The sequence below is a fragment of the Pygoscelis adeliae genome, unplaced genomic scaffold, assembly GCF_000699105.1.
Source record: "Pygoscelis adeliae isolate BGI_AS28 unplaced genomic scaffold, ASM69910v1 Scaffold4, whole genome shotgun sequence".
Classification (NCBI taxonomy): domain Eukaryota; kingdom Metazoa; phylum Chordata; class Aves; order Sphenisciformes; family Spheniscidae; genus Pygoscelis; species Pygoscelis adeliae.
The window spans coordinates 16,745,698-16,764,578 of record NW_008824986.1 but is presented as its reverse complement, the minus strand read 5'-3'; the positions used below and the strand labels follow the sequence as shown (position 1 = coordinate 16,764,578).

Here is an 18,881-nt window from a genome sequence, read left to right as displayed (position 1 = left end):
GAGAAATAACGTGATTGATTGCTTTGTCAGAATAATGCATTTCCACGGTATAATTGTCCGTAGTAATCTTAGCCCGGGTACGGATACATAGGTTCTAGTTATGTTCGGACACAAATTTTGAAGGATTCAGGTGAAGGATGGCTTTTCCAGTATTTGAGCCAGACCATTTCCTGTGCTAGGTACGCGTCCAGGGGTCTCACAAACAGCCCCTCTAAGAAAAACATTCCTGTTATAGTCCGGTAAACGGGAGAATTGAAAAGCTGCACTTTCCCCAACAACTGTCATGTGTTACAAGAAAAGAAGCGGAGCACAAGCACAAAAAGAAACGCACAATAGATATTGAAATAAATGTATGTAATGGGGAGCGGGGCGGGGGAGTGAATCAGGGAATTCAACTGGTGCAGTGTGAGAGTGAGCTCAAATGTATTCAATTTAAAAGACCCATTTGTGGGTTAGGCTTTTATGAATCCAGAACCTTCACCATAATGATTGCCTACATTACCCTACATAATATTAAAATCTTAGCATGTGATTAATAGCAGATTCCCTGCATACGTGTCACAACACACATCTGCAGCAAATCTGCCAGTGTATTTCTGTGCTAGTTTTACTTTGGGGCCATAAAGTAATTCCTGTTTTGTGAATGAGAATAAACCTATTATGCACTAGGTTAGCTACACCCAGTTTCTTCTCTTCAGGGAAAAAGAGCTGCTTATTTGATACGGCATCTCAAATTTCAGTGTTCAGAAGTGAGTTTAAGCCTCGGCTAGATTTGCTTGAGCAAGCTGTTGGGATTTGCCTTCACCGTTTCTTAGTTCTACGTTTTCCGAAACCTTCTGTGCAAAGAGTATTGAGAAACTTCTGGACAGCAATAAACTAGTGGACTTAATTACAAAGTGTTTATTGCTAAATTTGTTAATGAGTCAACATGCAAAAAAGATATATTTATCCCTGTTTCCTCTTAAAATAGTAGTAAAAATAACTTCAAAAAATCTTTTTCTTAAGCTGTTTGGTGATGCAGTTTTGCTGTTCACAAAAGCCCTTTTTCCCATCCGCAAACAGCTACCTTTCACTTTGCCCCAAGGGAACAGAGCATAGCTCAAATGAAGCTTGGAAAAAAAAAAAAAAGATTTTTCCCGGTTGTAACTCAAAGTCTATGCATAGTCACACATGCACGCAAAATAAAAAGGAAGATGCAGAAGCATTCCTCCAGTCTGCCCTCTGAAAAGTCCTGTCGACCTGTTTCACTCAACAAAATAAAAACAGAACCCCACGAAAACAACTTAAATGACAACAAGAAAACATTAGGAAAGGAACATCTGTTTTGCATTCTTGGCTTCGAGTCTGCCCTTGCAACACAGGGTCTGACACAGATGTACAGGGTTATGACACCACTGAGTAGCGCTTGATTTAAAATGGTGTAACTGAGAGCAGAATGAGGGTGCTGAGTTCTTACAATGCTGTGCAAAACTGTGTCTCTTGATCTCCTTTGCAGATGTGGGACTCAAACCCCACTGAAGTTTAGGCATCTTTCCATTGATTGATGCAAACTGTAGAGCAAGTCATATTCCTCTACCAGCAATGTAGAATTTATTATTGACTGTGTGTTTTTAAATCATGTGTGTATTTTGTTGTCTGTAAAATCGCATTGCTCTGTCACTTTCCAATAGAAAATTGGAACTTTCCACGTTCAGAAAACCTTTCAAATGATAGTACATAATTAATCTCTTCAGTTTTTAAGTAAAGTAAAATAGTAGCAAGGAGAGAGAAATTTATTGGTACTCATAAGAAAGGCAAAAATAGCTCAGACTGAACTGAAAAGGGATTAGGGAATCGGTGATTAGGGAAATTTGGGAAGCCAGAGTTGCCAAGAGAGCAACTGTCTCACCAGAGACAGCATGATTACATGAGATGGCACAAAGGGGGCGATTCTCTCCCTGTTTGATTGCCCATCCATAGTTGTAACAGAGACAAAATTAGCTCAACTCATACCTGGCATAACTTCACTGTCTTCAGTCGAGCTGTGTCAGATGTGCTGACATGCTTGCAGTGTTTTCACCAACCACTAGATGTCTGTGTGTGCTCTGTAAAGTTCTTGAGGGGATGATACCCCTGGTAAACAGGAGAGACAAAACTGGAACACAAGCTGTGGGGAAGCCTATTAGTTTGTGTTTATAAGTGTCACATCATTACTTTAATTAAGCCTGTGTTTAAAGCAATTTATGCTGTCTAAAACTAAATTCCAGCCTTTCTGATTTGAGGCAAATAAGGAAAAGGTGCTTTTCCTGGTCCACATCTGTTTAAGGCAAACTGTTTCCTTGATGTCCATGTGAAGGACTGAACTATATCTTATTGCTGTGAAAGTTTTGGAGGAAGTTGCTGAGATGTAAAATAGGTTCATCTTATTTCTATTCTGAAACAATGAAATATCAAAATATAAAACATCTGCTCTGTAACTGAATTGGTAGGAGCCCACTATTTAATTCTCCCCAGTATAGCCCAAACCACAGTGCTGCTGGAGCCATATTTTCACATGTACAACACATCAGCGTATCTGGGTCCACCGAGGAAGGCTGTGCATCAGATGTCAAGTTTAGTATATCTTTTTAAAAAAACAAAACAAAGCAAAAAAACCCTAGAAGAGTGGATCTGGGTACAGAAATCTATTTCACAATTCTGTTTATGAGGCAGTCCACTGGCTGACCAGGGTAGCTGCACCTGTGACCAGCTTTTCTGCAGAGATCTCCCAAGAAAAATGCAAAAGTAATCAGCACATGTTTGCCTTTCATTTATCTCTGTCATCCGGGAATAAGATACAGATAGTATCAGGAGCAATGAAAGGTACATTCTGATATTATTTTCAACTTTTTTTGTCTAGACAGAGAGGAGCAACCACTTGTATCTCTGTGGAACACATACAGCCCCTCTCCACACTCGCATCCTAGGCTGAAGGCCAGAGGGGGGTAGTAGGCTGTCTATATTAAAAAAAAATTTAAAACCACCACCTACTCATCAGGTGACTGGAGACTGTGGTTGTAAAATGTGCTGCAGGCAGAAGTTCTGAAAAATCCCAGAAAGTGTTGAAAACATCTCTAAACAAGGTATTTTTCTCCTGCACCTTTCTTGCTAAAGGTCCCAATTGCTGCCAAGAAAACTAGTGAGAATGTTAGCTGCCAAATAAAAAATTTATGACAGTGTTTGGCAAAGGATTGTATCACTGCTTGTTTTATACATTTCCACAAGGCTCTTGAAAGGCTGTTGGACACATACGGCTCACTGATCACTGTGCTTTATCCGCTCTTTAATATATTAAAAAAGCAAGCTCCAATAAAGTACGATTTAAACAATACATATTTTTTCTTTTAATAACCTCCTATAAGCGCTTGCTATGGTGAGAATATAATTTCTAAATAACATTCCATATATAAAAATTGTTTTAAAAGCCCTGTACCTGACAATGTTACTTGTTATTTGAGTCACTTTCATAGTAAAAATACATGAATTTTTCAATTAAAAATGTATTGCTTTTGCAATTGTGCTTGTTATATGTTGGAGTCTGGGCCAATAAACTGCCTGTTAAAACATAAAGAGGTCCATTCAGTCAAAGTTGTGCCTGCCATTTATGTTTCAAAAACCAAGAAAATAATATGTTGGAATTGCATTGCTCACCAATATCAATTAGGTTTTCGGCTGTATCATTAAATTAATGTTGGGGGAGAAAATTGTTCCGGTGGATTTAGTGGAAAAAATATAGTTTTGAATACAGAGTTAGCACACTGACAATAATAATTAAGCTGGCTGATGCTGAAGCAACACCCTTAAAAATATTTTCCCCATCTGAAGAAGGGAAATTGTCTGTCTCTGTCTTTTCAAAGCAGTTATCAGATTAGGCTTCCAGCTGATAATTAGTGCTGTTTAACACAGATCTTCTCATTCGGAAATCTCAAAGCCCAAACGGTTTACTTTTCCTCATTATCATGTGCTGCTGGAGGTGGGAGGTTTGGAGCGTGGAACTGCACCTCCCTGCACCATTTTGTAAGGAGGCACAGAGCCTCCTCTTCTCTCTGCTGGCCAGGAGTGGTGGGACACAGTCCTGGCATGCTGTCCCCTTCAAAGGGGACAACCAGAGCAACACGACCCCATGCTATCCCAAAGCTGCCCCAGGGCCATGCAGCTCTGCACTGTCCTTGCATCTTCACAGCACAGCAAATATTCGAGAGCAGCCAACAGCGCTACAAATGCTATACGCCTTGTATATGCTTGTGTATTTCATGGTATTTGATATAAAGTACTCAAGACAGACCAGCATTAAGAGGATTATTTCAGACAGCATTAGGAGTTAATTTACAGAAGATTAGCTCTAAATCAGGCAGATATCATAAGCAAATTAGCATCAGTTGTAAGAGAGTCAGAATCAAAATGTGTGGTGGTTTTTAGTTTCTCCCTGTATGTACAAGTAATATCTTTCTTTGTTTCCCATACTAAGGTGTTACATCTTGAATAGTGAAGAACAGGTATACTTTTTTTCTACATGCACACTATTTATGATGATGCTGTTTATTAGCAGTGAAACTGCTCGACTCCAAATACCCTTCCTCTGCCGAATATTTTATATTTCACGCCATTTCTTCATTGAGTAATGTTTTGTTTGGCCCTAGAAATGATGTATCCATGATGTGTTATAATATTTTTAAATAGGTAATATGCAGCTTTACTTCAGAGTGACATACTTAATCCTTTTTTCTTTCTGTTAAAATGAGTCACATTTTAATGCCAACTCATAAAAATGAAGGAGTGTATAAAATGCTACATACTAGGGTGAAGATTACAGCTACTTAGAAGGAGCTTCCTTACTATTTAAGCTTGTGAATTATAAATTTGTTTTATTTCCACAGGAGTGATGGTTAATTTGTATTAAAAAGCAGATTCTGTTCTTCAGTCAGTTTTCCAGACATATTTTTCTGGCTGCAGACTGGCAGGCATAAGCACCTATCCAATCCCTTCTCGGTATCGTGGTTTCAAAAACGCTTGCCCAATTAGTGGTGAAGATGATGAAATGGATTGGGCCACGATATTAAAGTTTATGCCCTGAGTTGTCCTTGGGATTCTGAAAGTTTTGAAGTCTACAAATGGGATTCCCATCTTTGGAGAAATTTGTATTCTGATCTCCAAGAGATATTGAACTACTTCGTCTTCAGTGTGCTCCTGAACATTTGTTTTTTTAACTGGGGAGGGAAGTCTGGGCAGTGTTTTACGATTTTTTCCTTTCTGGATGGACCAAATTTCTCTTGACAAGGTTGGCCTGAGGTCACGAATGTCTCCCTGTGTTCACTGAAAGAGGAATCTTCCCTCCTTCCGTGAGATCATGAAAACTTACACCCACTCTAAGCCAGGTTGGGCTTGCAGGTCTCTCCGGTTGCAAGATCTGCAAGTGCTCTTGCACTTTGACTTTGTGCCCTGTAGTTTTACAGAATGCATGGAAGCTCGGTGTGGTTGTTAAACCGAGGTGTCTGAGGTCATAACAAAGTAGAGGCATTTCTGCTCCCCTAATAGAAATATTGTAACATGCTGAAAAGAAAGTACTCTAATAGAGGCAACCATCTCCTGTCAACTAATTTGATAGTTCTCTATCAGGTAAACCATTTGTGAATACATCGATTCTTTTTATTTTTCACTGTTCTGTCTTCACTATTCCCAGGTTTTCTCTGAACCAGTTGGGCAAAAATTGATTTTTATTTGTTCCACTGGCCTTGTGGAAAATTAGCTTATGAACTGGTTTTTATAGAAAGACTCAAAGCACAGAACAGGTTGAAAAATAAGCCTATAGCAGTCAAAATTGTTGTCTGAAATGTCTTCAGACTGGAAGGCTGAATTTATTGCTCAAAACAAGTACTAGCAATGTGGAGGTGTGCAGTCCTGCTCATTATCACTGGAAAAGGGGGAACCAAAAAGCACAGTAAAAAATTAAATTTTAATAATGCTAGTGATATTTTCTAAATCCTTCTTGACAGAAAGATTCTCATTATTTTTATCTGTCTCAGAGTAGGCTCTTTTAATGCCATCTCACAAATGGCCTTAGCCATGATTGTTTTCCTTTCTTTTATAGCATTTGAAAAAAATGAATATATACCCCAAAAAATTCTATTCTATCATTCAAGAAGTGCCATGAAATGGTAACATTTTGGATAGCACATCTTCAAGAACAATTTCTGCAGATGCCTTCAGGTTTTTACAAAAGAGGTCAACATTGTTAAGACAATTGTAGAAAACTTGCCATACAAAAAGATGCCCAGTCAAATATGGTGTGATAAGGGGAAAATAATGCAAGCGAAGTATTTGTGTCCAGTCTTCAGCTTCATCTCACCTAAAAGCTGTAGATTAGTCATTAATTAAAGTGAGGCAGGGTGAAAGATGTTACTTTCTTTCATCTGTTTAAGCTATATATGTTAGTGGTTTCTAATGGTTATGACAGTTGATAAAGTGCAGACTTTAGACATTTTTGTTTTCTTTAAATTGCACAGAATGTAAATTTAACTATATTTATCATAAAAGCCAATGTGCAATCATGTATGTTCTTGTCATTTTATAGCTTGCATACATTTCTTCTGCTGGAGAAATAATTGCTTTAGCTTTGAGTGCTGATGAGGGGGTTGGGGTTTGGGGCTTTTTTTTCCTATTAACTGTTTGGGGACCAGGGCTTCATGCAACCAGTGTGCTGAAGAATGCCATTACGCTGACAGCTGGGCTAACCACCCTCCCTCAGAGCTCTTTCTAATGCGCTCGTAATGTTTGCTAAGGCCTATGGTTCTTAGTCATGCTCAGGTGACTAAATGTGTGATTTGTTCTTCTTGATACTTCAGTACCCTGAGAAAGGCTGGTTGGAGATTAATACAACCTTGACTCCTTCCACTTGCAGTTGCCACTGCTCACGTGATCTTCATTTAGACTTGCCAAAGAGATCTGGTGTTGCCTCTGCTTTGCATGAAATGAATTAATCCCCCTCCAGTTTTGGTTGGTGAGTTTCTGTCGCCCCGGAAGCCACCCACTGTTCCTCCTAATGACAGTAATAATCTAATTGGTTCCCTCCGTGGAAGGAGTGGACATGGAGACAGGAGGAGGCTGAAGTTGCATCACAACTGTGCAGAGAAATGTTCGCTGTCAGGGTCTCTCATCAGCAGAAGGATACTTTTCATCCTTCAGAAATGCCTTCCCATGTGTTTTAAAAATAAGCAATGAATAAAATCTGAGCTAGTAGAAGATGTCCAGTACCTTTCCCTTTTGCCTTTTTATCTTAGGTCCCATGTCCGTGAGGTCCTCTTTCAGGCTTTCCCTATTCTTGCAGTTTGCATGCTGAAGTCTGCATACACTTGTCTTCCAATCATTCCTCTCCTTCGTAGGCCATTCAGTCCCCTCTCACTCTCCCCCAGACTCCAGTGATCACCTGGGTACTATCTGCACCTCCTGCGACTGCCAGCTCCTTGAGACAGGACTCACGTAAGCTATGATAATCCTGATGGCTTCCAAATAACACTATACTCCAATGCAGTTCATATGTTTTTGTTACATTTGGAACGTATTGCAAGATTTCATTTATGAATTAGATATCTCAATAAGTATTTTAACTATCAGATATCATAAAAATAATTTTAAATTTTAATCTTAATGGTAAGGTTGTCAGAAGATGACACAGCAAGGTAAAAAACATAGTTCCTTGAACCAAGGAAGCCCACTGCGTTTCAGGAGGCATTCACCCCAGAGAGGGATGTCTCTCCTATCTCTCACTCCTCCAGAAAAACTGTCAAAGGAGAAGTATATTTGATTCTGGTCAGAATTCCATGTGCAAATATGGGATCCATTAAAGGGAGATGATGAGTCAAGGTATTTACTGGCTAATTATTGAGGAACATCTTCTGCTTTACTGGTGATTTTCATCTCTGCAATGTTTCTGGTTAATGGGAGATTACAGACACTTTACGATATGCTAACGCCTTTCCTGTATGATTTTGCCTTCAGAGCTGGCAAGCTTTCTTGCTTGGGCCTCATGTTCAAGCTTTTGGGGATATTCATCCCTACTTAATCTGTAGGCACCTAACCCAGCCAGCTAACTTAACTGACTAGTTCTCCTGGGATGCATATATGGCCAGGAAAAAGAGAAGGCAGTTCAGAGCAGGACTCTAGCTTATATACACAGGGAGCTGAGAGAGATTAGCTAGATATAATTTAGATGTTTAAAGTTGGATAGTGTGACTGCCTCCCTGCACCTGTTATTACATGACTCATTCTTTCATTCAGGGCCCAGGTGGAGAAAACATTGATGTGGTTTGAGTGTAATATTATAACTAGAGATTGGTATCCATGTTATTACAAGTAGACAGCCCCAGTCCTTAAGACTGAACTTTAAAGCTAGAGGATGTAGCACTGCACAACTCCTCAGCCCTATCAACAATATCTTAGGCACCTTGGATGGCCTGTCTCTTTCAAAAAACCCTGTTAGTCAGCTAGAAAAATGCCATCATTATTTATTCTCCATTCCTCCATTTTTGAGGCTTTAATTTCATTATCTGCTCAGTTTTCAGCAATTTTTAATGGATTTCCCCAAGGTCTTACACCTAAGAAACTAGAGCCCCTGTCCCTAGGGGAAGAAGAGGCTCCTTTGGGAAGGAATTCAGAGAACATGAAATAGGCTCCTGCTGGGAATGGCCCATCTCCAGACTGGAGGTGGAGCCCAGGCAGCGTGGCCTTTTTGGCATGAAGTAAGCCATGTGGGGGTCCCATCCTCTCTCCACCACCCCCAAAGCCTGTTCACCTTTAAATATACAATGTCAATTACAATGTAATCAGTTCTTCTGGCTTGAGAACACAAAGAACTTGGACTTATTTTCAGAGTTTGGGGCGGGGAAGAGGAAAAAAAATTTGAGTATCTTCCAAATTCTTCACTTTTTCCAAAGTCAGCTAGAAGAGGGCCAAGGCGTTGTACGCAACTTGTGCAGCTATTTTTTCACTGGTATTTCTGTTTGCTAATTGCAGTTGTTAATGATAAAAAATGTCTCAAGTCAGATACTTCCAACCAGCTGTAATTTTGCTAAGCAGGGCGCTCTTACTCTTTTATTTCAGTAGGTTGCCATGTCTGTATATTTTGCCACAGCCTGTGTAGTTCTTTTCAGTTGCTTTTATTTAAGAAAAGCATTCTTAAACCTAAAGATGGGAAAGATGAATAGTTACTTGAGCAGCCCCCAGATACACTGAACTTAGAGATTTATCATTATGTATCTAAGGCTTTGCTTTACCAATCATAACATTTTATTCCCCTGCGTGGGGTCTAGTGCTTCCATTTGAAAGCTCCTGATATATCGTAACAAGGATGTCCTTATATACAGTAATAATGGTGTCTGTCCAGAAGGTATCTGACTATAGCTATATTACTTTAAATTCACATTTAGTTTTGCTGGTATGTATTTGCCTATGTGACTAGACCTACACTTTGTGTTTATTTGAATCTGCTGATTTGCACATGAGTATTGGGCACTTAAAAATCACTTACCACTGATTTGCACGCACCTATTTTCTTGCATCTGAGCAAGAACTGCCAATCACAGATAAAAGGGCATCCAAAAATGCAATAGCCAAGTATTCAAAGTGACCATTTAAAATGTGGTCTTGTATACAGAGAACAAGCCTTTCTGCCCAGTAAACTGATAGGAATCACTTCTAGTTAAATCTTAAATACATGTATTACAGTGAAACACTGTTCGACAGTGCTCCGTCATCAATCAGTCTGTGTTCTTGAGGACACTTATTTTTTGAGATGCTTTCTTTAAGAATAAAGCCCTGTGTTGTAATGAATGTGTGCTAACTGATCCCCCAAGACATTTGTATTTTTTTTATTTGTATCAGTGTCAGAGCTGAGCTTCTGTAAGAAATTTTTGCAGTATTTTATTTGTAGTCTTCATTATTTCAAGTTAAGGACACAAAACTCTTTATGCACCCAGAGTCTGCACTGGTTCGTTTATATCCCGGATTTTGTTAACATGTTACTGCGATTGCTAATTTTCATGACAATTGTTATTGTACCATCAGTGCTTAATGGCAAGGCATCATTATTCAATGCTGGTCAATCAGGCACTAAGACATGTGCAAGACATCAGGCTGAACCCATATAGATGTCGTGCACTCCTCTGCTAATGAATGCAGTTTTGTAAAAAGGTTTAAACACGGTTGGCATCCTTAATGTAAGGTTTGCAAAAGCTTATTCGAGAACTGCTTTGTGTTTATACGGAGCAGATCTAAACATGTCACAAACAGAGTTAGATCCATTGTTTGCGTGTGTGTGTGAAGCTACGGAGGGGAGTGAATCATTTTGGGTTTTAAAATGTGGAAAGGCAGCACAATTTCTGCCATGGCGGGAGTGGGGGGAACTGATTTGCCAGGGACGTCAGTGTTTGGTAATGGATGTGGGACTTGTTCTCCAAAGCAGTGGTCGCTGTGTGCATCAAAGAAATGATCCCCAAAAGTGGACGGTGTCATTCGTCAGCTCACAAAGTTGGCAGTGGCTGGAGGGAGCCTCCAGCGCACCAATGGTCGGAGGTTAGGCACTGTGACCAGAAGCCAGGATAGAGGGTCAGGCATTTAGAAAGAAGAAGCAGAAGGAAACTCAACAGGAGTGGGATGCGCTTTCTGCATTGTTAGTCCAGCGGGCTCTTCCAATGCGTCAGTTAACGTTACCCTCGCATCTGCTTTAGTTACTGTTTCTATGTGGTTTTGCACCCAAATGTTTTGGGCTGCTGTCCATGATAAACTAGATGGAACTTGGTTTAAAAGCTCAGATTTTTCGTCTCTTCTAACTCAAAGTAGAATGAGCCCTTGTGCTCTTAGAGTTTTGAGTATGAAAGGAACAGTAGACATTGGCTGTTAACGAGCTCGAGCGCGCCGGGCTCCAGCAGAACTTGGTGTGAATTCAGTGCCTAAGCTGCATCGGCTAAATGGTTAATTCATCTCATATCAACAGCACTATGATTCATAATGTAAACTTGAGGAATCCTTGATGTTTCAGTCACACATTCCTCTTAATTTGGCCATGCATTCTTTTAAAGCTACAGTGTGCTAACTTAATAAAATGCAGCATGCAAATGCACAAGGTTTTGCCTTCAGGCATTTTAGCCATGGATGTTTCAATGGGTGTCTTCTTTCAAGTATATATTCTTTCTTAAATTATTTACCCTGTAAACACGCTTTGCATTTTCAAAGAAGAATCTGGGCTTCCTCATTCACCAGATTTCGTTGAATTTAAGGTGTAATAGAGATAAAAGACTATCATCTGCTTCTTGCGAGCATGTTAGCCTTTGGGATTTTTCTGTAGCGAATGTTAGGCCCCATTTTCTTCTCCTTTTGGTATTATCACTCCCTCCCCCACTTAAATTCCTTGATGCTTTGCCTAGAGCAATACCCACTGGCAGTGTCTGGCTGTGACAGTACTATAGGCTTCCCTACAGATGGGTCCTGCCAATGCCAACCATTGTTCTACCACTGTGAGCTGGCTTGACTGTCTTGGATCACTCAAAACCCCCTTTCCTCTTGATTTTTTCTTTACTCTGAAGGGTCACCCTTGCCTGTTGACTTTGAGATCTGAAATGCACTGACACCCAGAACTTGTGTTCTCTGTCTGAGCAGCAGCTCCCGGACTCAGACTTCAACACGCACGGCTTGCTAAGCCCTCCTCAAGGCTGTGCTGCTGCTACCAAACAGCTCTGTCATTCTCCTCCTAGCACCATCCTTCTGGCAGTTTGCAGTTAGTTTAATTTGACTTGCTCACTTGAAAGTAAAACAGTAAAACTCGATGTTATTCTTTTTTTAAAGATATAAAATTAATCTTTAACTGTGGGCTTGAATATTAAAAGTATATAATGCTTCAGTGTAGGAGTCTGTTGATAACATCCATCCTATTTCATGATTAATTTGTTCCTTTTAATATGATATTCTTTTGCTGCACTGTGCAGACTAATTCAGATTCCTAGAAATTGAACTTTGATATGTATTTCATAGATTCACACCGTCAGTGAACCTTCAATTAGCAGATACAGGTGGCAGCATGCCTCATTCAGTGTTCTCTTGACAAGGATTTTAAAGACGTGGACACTGATTAAATAATCTTGCAATCAGGTGTGTACCACCAGAGTATTAAAAATAAAGCATTTGGAGGATTTGGTGCTTTTTTTTATTTTTCTTTAATTTTAAGTCTCAGTCGATGAAATGCTTTTTCAGTGGGCCAGAGATAGGAGGAGTTGATTTAAACACTCAGTATGTTATGTATGCCTTTGCCCAACTATGTGTTAGATTAAGCGAGTTTCACTCACAGTTAATCCTTTGTAAATTAGCATTATGGATGCCTTGGGGCCCACATCCCACAAATAAAATGGTTGTCAAGCCAGCTGCACTGTGTATTACTTAAGGCTGAATGTTTTAAGAGTTTTCATGCTTTTAATCTATTTCACTGCTGAGTTTCAATTTTGCTGAGTGTCTTTTCAGGAGTGATGAGGGTGGGTGAGTAAATATATATTCTGTTTTTTCATGCATTTGCCTGGGCAAATCGTTTGTTATCAGGTGTTTGGCAGAGAATGTCACACCCCACCACAAAAGAGAAGCTTGTAAGTTCAGGTGTTAAATTGAAGTGCAAACCAACAAGGACCCAAAGCCCTTAATTAGCTTTATTTTGTTAGCCTGCTACACTTTTTTTTTTTTTTTTGGGGGGGGGGGGGGGGGGAAAAAAACCCCCCTCTCTTCCTCATCCTTTTGGCAGAGTAAATATTGCCTGTTAAGTTTGAATTAGCTGTCATCGCGAAAGAATTAATGCTGTGGTTGAGCCTTTCTAGTGAGGAAGGGAAAAATAAACGAGGCAGGCTTCCCTTTTTTTTTTTTTTTTGGGGGGGGGGGAGAGTGAGAAACATCCCCCTCTCTTCCTCATCCTTTTGGCAGAGTAAATATTGCCTGTTAAGTTTGAATTAGCTGTCATCGCGAAAGAATTAATGCTGTGGTTGAGCCTTTCTAGTGAGGAAGGGAAAAATAAACGAGGCAGATCTTAGTTCAGCTTTAAGTGATAAATGAGGACAAAGCAGCCCATTCATCTCCTGCTAGGAAAGTGGACACAAACACTAAAGCAGTTTTGCGGAAGACGTGTCAGCAAATGTGATCATTTTGTAACCTGTCAGGAGGATAGAGAGCTAGTCCTTTTAGAGTGTCACAGGGGAGGGTGTCTGTCTGATGTGACAGTTTTCATCCATCCATTTACTGCTTTTTCGGTAGGTGGGGGGTAAGCAAGGAGAGAGCTGGAGTTGGTTAAAACTGCATTTTTCTTTACACATTCCAATATAATTTATATGTATATCCACCCGCATCCAAATGAAAAACATTTACCAAGGAAAACTCCCCTCTGCTCTCTAGAGTTTCTTCTCTCTTTCACTGCGTGAAATATGCTCATTTTAACACGTAACATTCCCTGTCTTCAAGTTGGAGCCTTGTACTTGGTTTGATGTTTCACAAAACACAGTTTTACCTCTTCTTACCATTGTTTGGTTGGTGAAGGCTTTGTTTTGTTTTCTTTTGTTTTCTTTTGTTTTGTTTTGCAGAAGCATGAGAAAAAAAGAAATAAGAATAAATATAACTTAGGGTTCTTCTATTGGTTTTATTTGGGTTTTTTTTGCTATACCTCCCCAATTCCAACAATATGCTTCATGTACAAATATGTTTTGCAAAAGTTCCTGTTTCATGAAGAGCCTGTGAAAATACTCTTCCTCCTCTGTGAGAATGGAATAACAAATGCTGAATTCTTACAATCCAGAATCCTCCCATAAAATGCCTCAAATTCTGTTGTTTGTTGATGTATTCATTTTAATTGACCTATTAATTCCAGGCAAAATCTGAAGCAATGTGGTGTCTGATTTTAGACGCAGGGATTTCTCCCAACAAATGGTTGAACAGTATTAGGACTTTTTTTTGTACTACATAGAAAATGTAACATTTGCCTATTACCACAAGTAACGGTATGCTACAGAGACAGGAGATGCTTTTACAACATAAGCTTCACAGTTTGACACTTGCTTCTTTATATCATCCTTTTCTTCAAAACTATCTTTTATACTTTTCCCTTGGTATTTTAGTACAAGTAAGTATCTCGTTGACATGTGTTTCCTTGAAATCTTGTACCTTAATAGTAAAATCCCTTGAAAATTAATAAATTGTTTCTGTTCAGGTTAAAAAAAGCTGTGAAGATTTCAGAATGGCTTAAAAAATATAATGTTATTTACTGTTACAGACCACCCTGCTTGGATTGCATCGACTGAGGACTAATTATTTCATTTGTTCTTAGAAGGTTAATAAATTGTAACATGATGTATCTCAGTTATTCTAATATGTATATGTGTATGCATAATTAAGAAAAGTCTATTCTTTCCTGGATGCAAAAGTTGGATTTAATAGCTACATAAAGAAATGTTTGGAAGCACTGGAAATTGAAAGAAGTAAAAAACAATCAAGATACGCAGAATGGTATAGGAAATCCTAAATTTGTGGGCACATGTCTTTTCTCCAAGATATTTATCCGTGTGTTTCTTTTTATGATTTTTTTATATATATTCTGCTACTTTGCTTTATTTTGTTTTATTCACTGTTTTTTTTGTCTCTTCTGCTTTTTTTCAGGATCATCCAAAACCGGATTTTGATCGTTGTTCTGGCAGTCATCATCATCTTCACCACCATCATGGCTATTTATTTTTCTGTCAGGGGACGCTGATATCTTTGTTCTTCTCTAAACAGCAACAAACTGCTTGTTCTGAGTAATTAAGACAAAGTGGTCACATGAATCATTCTCTTGCACTGACAGAGTCTCCCTCTCTTTTCCACTATTCAACTCAGGTGCAAGTGGTGTAAAATATTTGGTATTATTGATGGCATATTTGATGGCATGTGGGATTGATTATTTTTTCTTAAATTTTTTTGTCTTATCTGAGTGTTTTCAGAATCTTAATATTTGTTGGGGTGAGGGCTTGTTCCAGTATAAAAAGACTTAAGTGTGTCAAATTCTACCCCAGACAATTAGCCTGTAAGTTGCCAGAGTTTAGCGAGGGAAGAGGGGTCTTTGCACTTTTCTTGTGCTATGTGGGGTGTATGAATATCAAGCAGTATCTGACCTTCTGTGATATAGAATATAAGTAAAGCAGAGACCAAATGATGTAGAAAGTGAACCTGTCTCCTGTGACTAACTGCTGAACGTGAATTAGCGTAATAGACGTAACCTGGTTAAGAACAGTTGTTAGTTTTAAAAAGAGAGCAAACTTAGGATGATGTTTAATATCTGATGTGAATCCAACACTCTATTTAACATTTTTTTTTAAATTAAGCTTTCTTTTCTGCTTATTCAAAACAATTCCACTTTCATCAAGATCATGGTAATGCGTCGCTTGCCCAAAATGTAGTTGTGACTAAAGCCCATCTGTTGGATCTGTTTTAAATCTTCCAATGTTGATATATGTACTGATAAGTATGCACACTAGGCCCTTATTGAAGATGTATAAAGATACTTATCTATTCATTGTTGAGTGAAAAGAGACCCTAAGTAATAGTTCAGTGACAAATACATGATTACAGTGCATTAAACAAAAATCTAGATTTTTAATATTGGCCTGACTATGTTGAGACCACATCTTGGAAATACTTTTAGTGTACTAAATTCTGATGCGATATTCCCCTTTTTCAACAAAAACTGTAAAAATGTTAATTTATACATGCTTTTAGCTGATACAATATATCATAGTTTCATCTACCTGTGTGTAAATGAGCCGTGTTTCTCTTTTCCTAGTGGCTGTGCTTCTCCTATAGACAGGTCTAGGTCATTTCGCTTATAATTAAGCTTACAACTCCAGCAAAGGTCATTTTCTGGTGATACGGTAAAGTAATTTTCATAACTTTTCAATTCATTATATGCAATCCCTTACAAATATTACAAATTGAGAGGGATTTTAAGCCCTTGAACTTAAGCCGTAAAATCTTTTCAGGAAGATGTTCAAAGAAACAAAAAGCTGGTGGCTTTCAGACTCCCACCAAATTAGGTAGGAACTGAGCACTGAATTCTCATGTGTGCCTTAGTACTCCCAGGGTTTTGGCATCCCTGTGGTCTCTGCCAACTTGCTGTGCTGTCCCTGGGAGTTGATTTTGGGGCAAACATCTGGGAGCTGATTTTGGCCCTAAATACATCCCCTCTCTTCTCTACATGGAAACAAGTAACTCAGCTAAAAGGATGTTGGTACTGATGCCACAGCTAAGACTTTGAAAGGTGGTGATAAATGCAGAATAAAAGGATCCACAAGACAAATGATATTTATTGAAACAAAAGTACCTGGATAATCCAGACCCGTGTTTTTGGGAGGTGCTGCTCTGTGCAGTGTGGCTTGGTCATGTTCAGCTCCTCACCTCGATGGCCCTGCACTGTCACAGGGCCATGGGACCCCCCTCACCACCTCCTGGGGCATGCTCTCCTTTCATCCTTGTGAAGCGTGTGGCATTTATCACGTGGCTCTTGGACACAGAAAGATTTGGGTGTTCAGCTTGCAGTGTGGAGGCTGGCCGGCCTTCAGTCACAACGTGCACTCAAATTAAGCACTCAGGGTTGTGTAAGCAGAGCTCTGGCCGTTAGCTTCAAGTGATGGCACTGAGCTGAGTTCAGGCAAATTAGGACAAAGCCTGGCAGCATTAGAAGGTATTTATCCTCTCCTAAGCAAATTAGGAGATGCCTATTTTGTAAAGCAGAAAACTGTCAAGAAGGAAATCTTAAGCTCCGTCTGTTGCCTAGACATTCTCTGCGTTGCCTCAATAATTTAACTATCATGGGGATTGATTCATGACTACTGATCTTAACAGTGACCTATGACTAGGTTTTGCCCTCTATCTAGCCACCTGCTGGAATCAGCAAAAAGCTGAAAGGAAGCTAGTTTTCCTTATCCCAGTATAAATCTAGGGCATAGTGTCACATCAGATACATCCACTCAGATGGGAATGAGGGAGAGAGAGAGACTGCCACGCAAAGCCTTCATCTTCACTTTTGATGAACCTGCCATCGCTATGTTTCTCATGCTAACCTGTTAATAACTCCTCTGTGCCTGCTTTGCATCCTCGTGTACTCCCCACATGTAAAATAGTGCTCAGGTGGACATTACGCTCCTCAAAACACAATGTTGCTGCTCTCTCTCCCCTTTTCCTCCGGCTTGGGAAATGTGCGGGTGAGATGCAGCAGATCCACACGTTTTGGTGGGGATTGAGCGACTTCGACTGGGAGTGCAGCCCAAGCCACCCACAGGTAGGGTGACACCCCTGGGTCCAGCCTTCCCCTGAACTAGTTTGGTCGCATCTATAGCGCATCTGTGAATAAATCCAAGTGCTTACAAATGTAAACCTCAAAGAGCAAAATGTTTCTAATGTTGCCAGCCTTTGCGGAGAAATGACAAATTAAAAAACGCACGCATGGTGCTGCGTGCAAAATTCATCCTTGCTAAACAGCTGCGCTCACAGAATAAATAAACTAATTCTATGCTGATACAAAATCAAAAGCAATTTAATTAAGGACTCTTAAGTTTTAAAGGGTTTTAAATGCTATACTTTTTGGGGAAATATCAGAAAATGTAGCTTGACTGACGTCAGTTCCCATCTCTGGGATGGGAGGCCATTTGCTATTCTGTTTAAGGCAGACTGGATTGTCTTATTTTGGAGCCAGCTTGGTGGGGGGTTTTCTTTGCTGCTGCTTCAGAGCTCTGAGCTTCAAAGGCTGAAATTAATGGTGAACAAAATTGTGCGGCTCTGACCATCCCATGCGGGGCAAACCCATCGAGGGTTATCATTAAGTAAAGAAATAAAGAAAAAAAAAACCTGCCAGTTCCAAAAAAACCTCATCAGATAATGACCTCTGTGATTGGGTTTTCATTACCAAACAGCATCCAGAGATTGTCTGCCCCATAGAAGGAAAAAAAAAAAAAAAAAAGAAAAAGAAAGAAAAAGCAACTGTGTCTCTCTCTCTTTCTCTCTCTCTCTCTCTCCCCTTTTTTTTTGCACATCTTTTCTTTAAACCTGTCAGATCATTTCAGTATTTCAAATCCGAGGAAAACAGCCTGCCTGCTGCTGTATTTGAAGTTGTAATGGTGTCAAAAAGTCACGACTGACTGACAGCCGTCAGTCCCAGAGGAGCTCATTAAATCATAAAAACTTGACAAGGAAATAATTGAGCATCACTGGCAACTTGGCGCCTGTTTAGACGTTTTTATTTTCTTTCATTATTAGTCCCCACCATTACGTTCATTAACAAATTGCATTAAACAACTGTTAAGGGCTAATGATTTGTTTATCGCTTTTTTTTATTATTATTATTATTTAAACATTAGCTGCGTCATGTGGTACCTCAGCAGCCTCATACTATCATCTGACTGAATATTTTTCCACTCAGAGCTCTGGGTACTGCTGGAATATGAAATAGATTATTCATTACCCTCCTCTTTGCCACTGATTTGGTTTCATGTAGCGTCTTCCACAGAGAAAGATGAAAACTTGTCAAAAATAGGTTATATCTTATTCTAAGGGCAACAATAGCAGCAGGTACAGGCACACTTTAATATTTAATTAAGGTTGATGTTAACCCCTTTAAATGACTTTAGCTGTGAGTTATATTCAAGTGCAGAAGAGAAAAATAATTGTACTTAATTTGCAAACTGTACAGCAGGCATTCATCTTCGAGTTACTAGCAAATTTATAGAATAATTTTAAATAATGAAATTTCCAATCATAAATATTTATGTCCACTTTTTTTTTTTGGACGTAGTCATAAATTAACCACTTTTGCACACATCCTA

The 18,881-nt window shown here is 39.3% G+C and overlaps 1 protein-coding gene across 1 annotated transcript in view; it reads left to right on the top strand.

Annotated features, from left to right (window-relative positions):
* The window catches only part of VTI1A (vesicle transport through interaction with t-SNAREs 1A), a 273,558-nt gene extending 255,560 nt beyond the window's left edge, over positions 1–17,998 (top strand). Inside the window, exon 9 of the mRNA XM_009326051.1 lies at positions 14,689–17,998. Within this exon, the coding sequence (XP_009324326.1) occupies positions 14,689–14,782 (94 nt within the window). The 3' untranslated portion in view covers positions 14,783–17,998. The remainder of the gene's footprint in view (positions 1–14,688) is intronic.
* Positions 17,999–18,881: the final 883 nt, after the last annotated feature.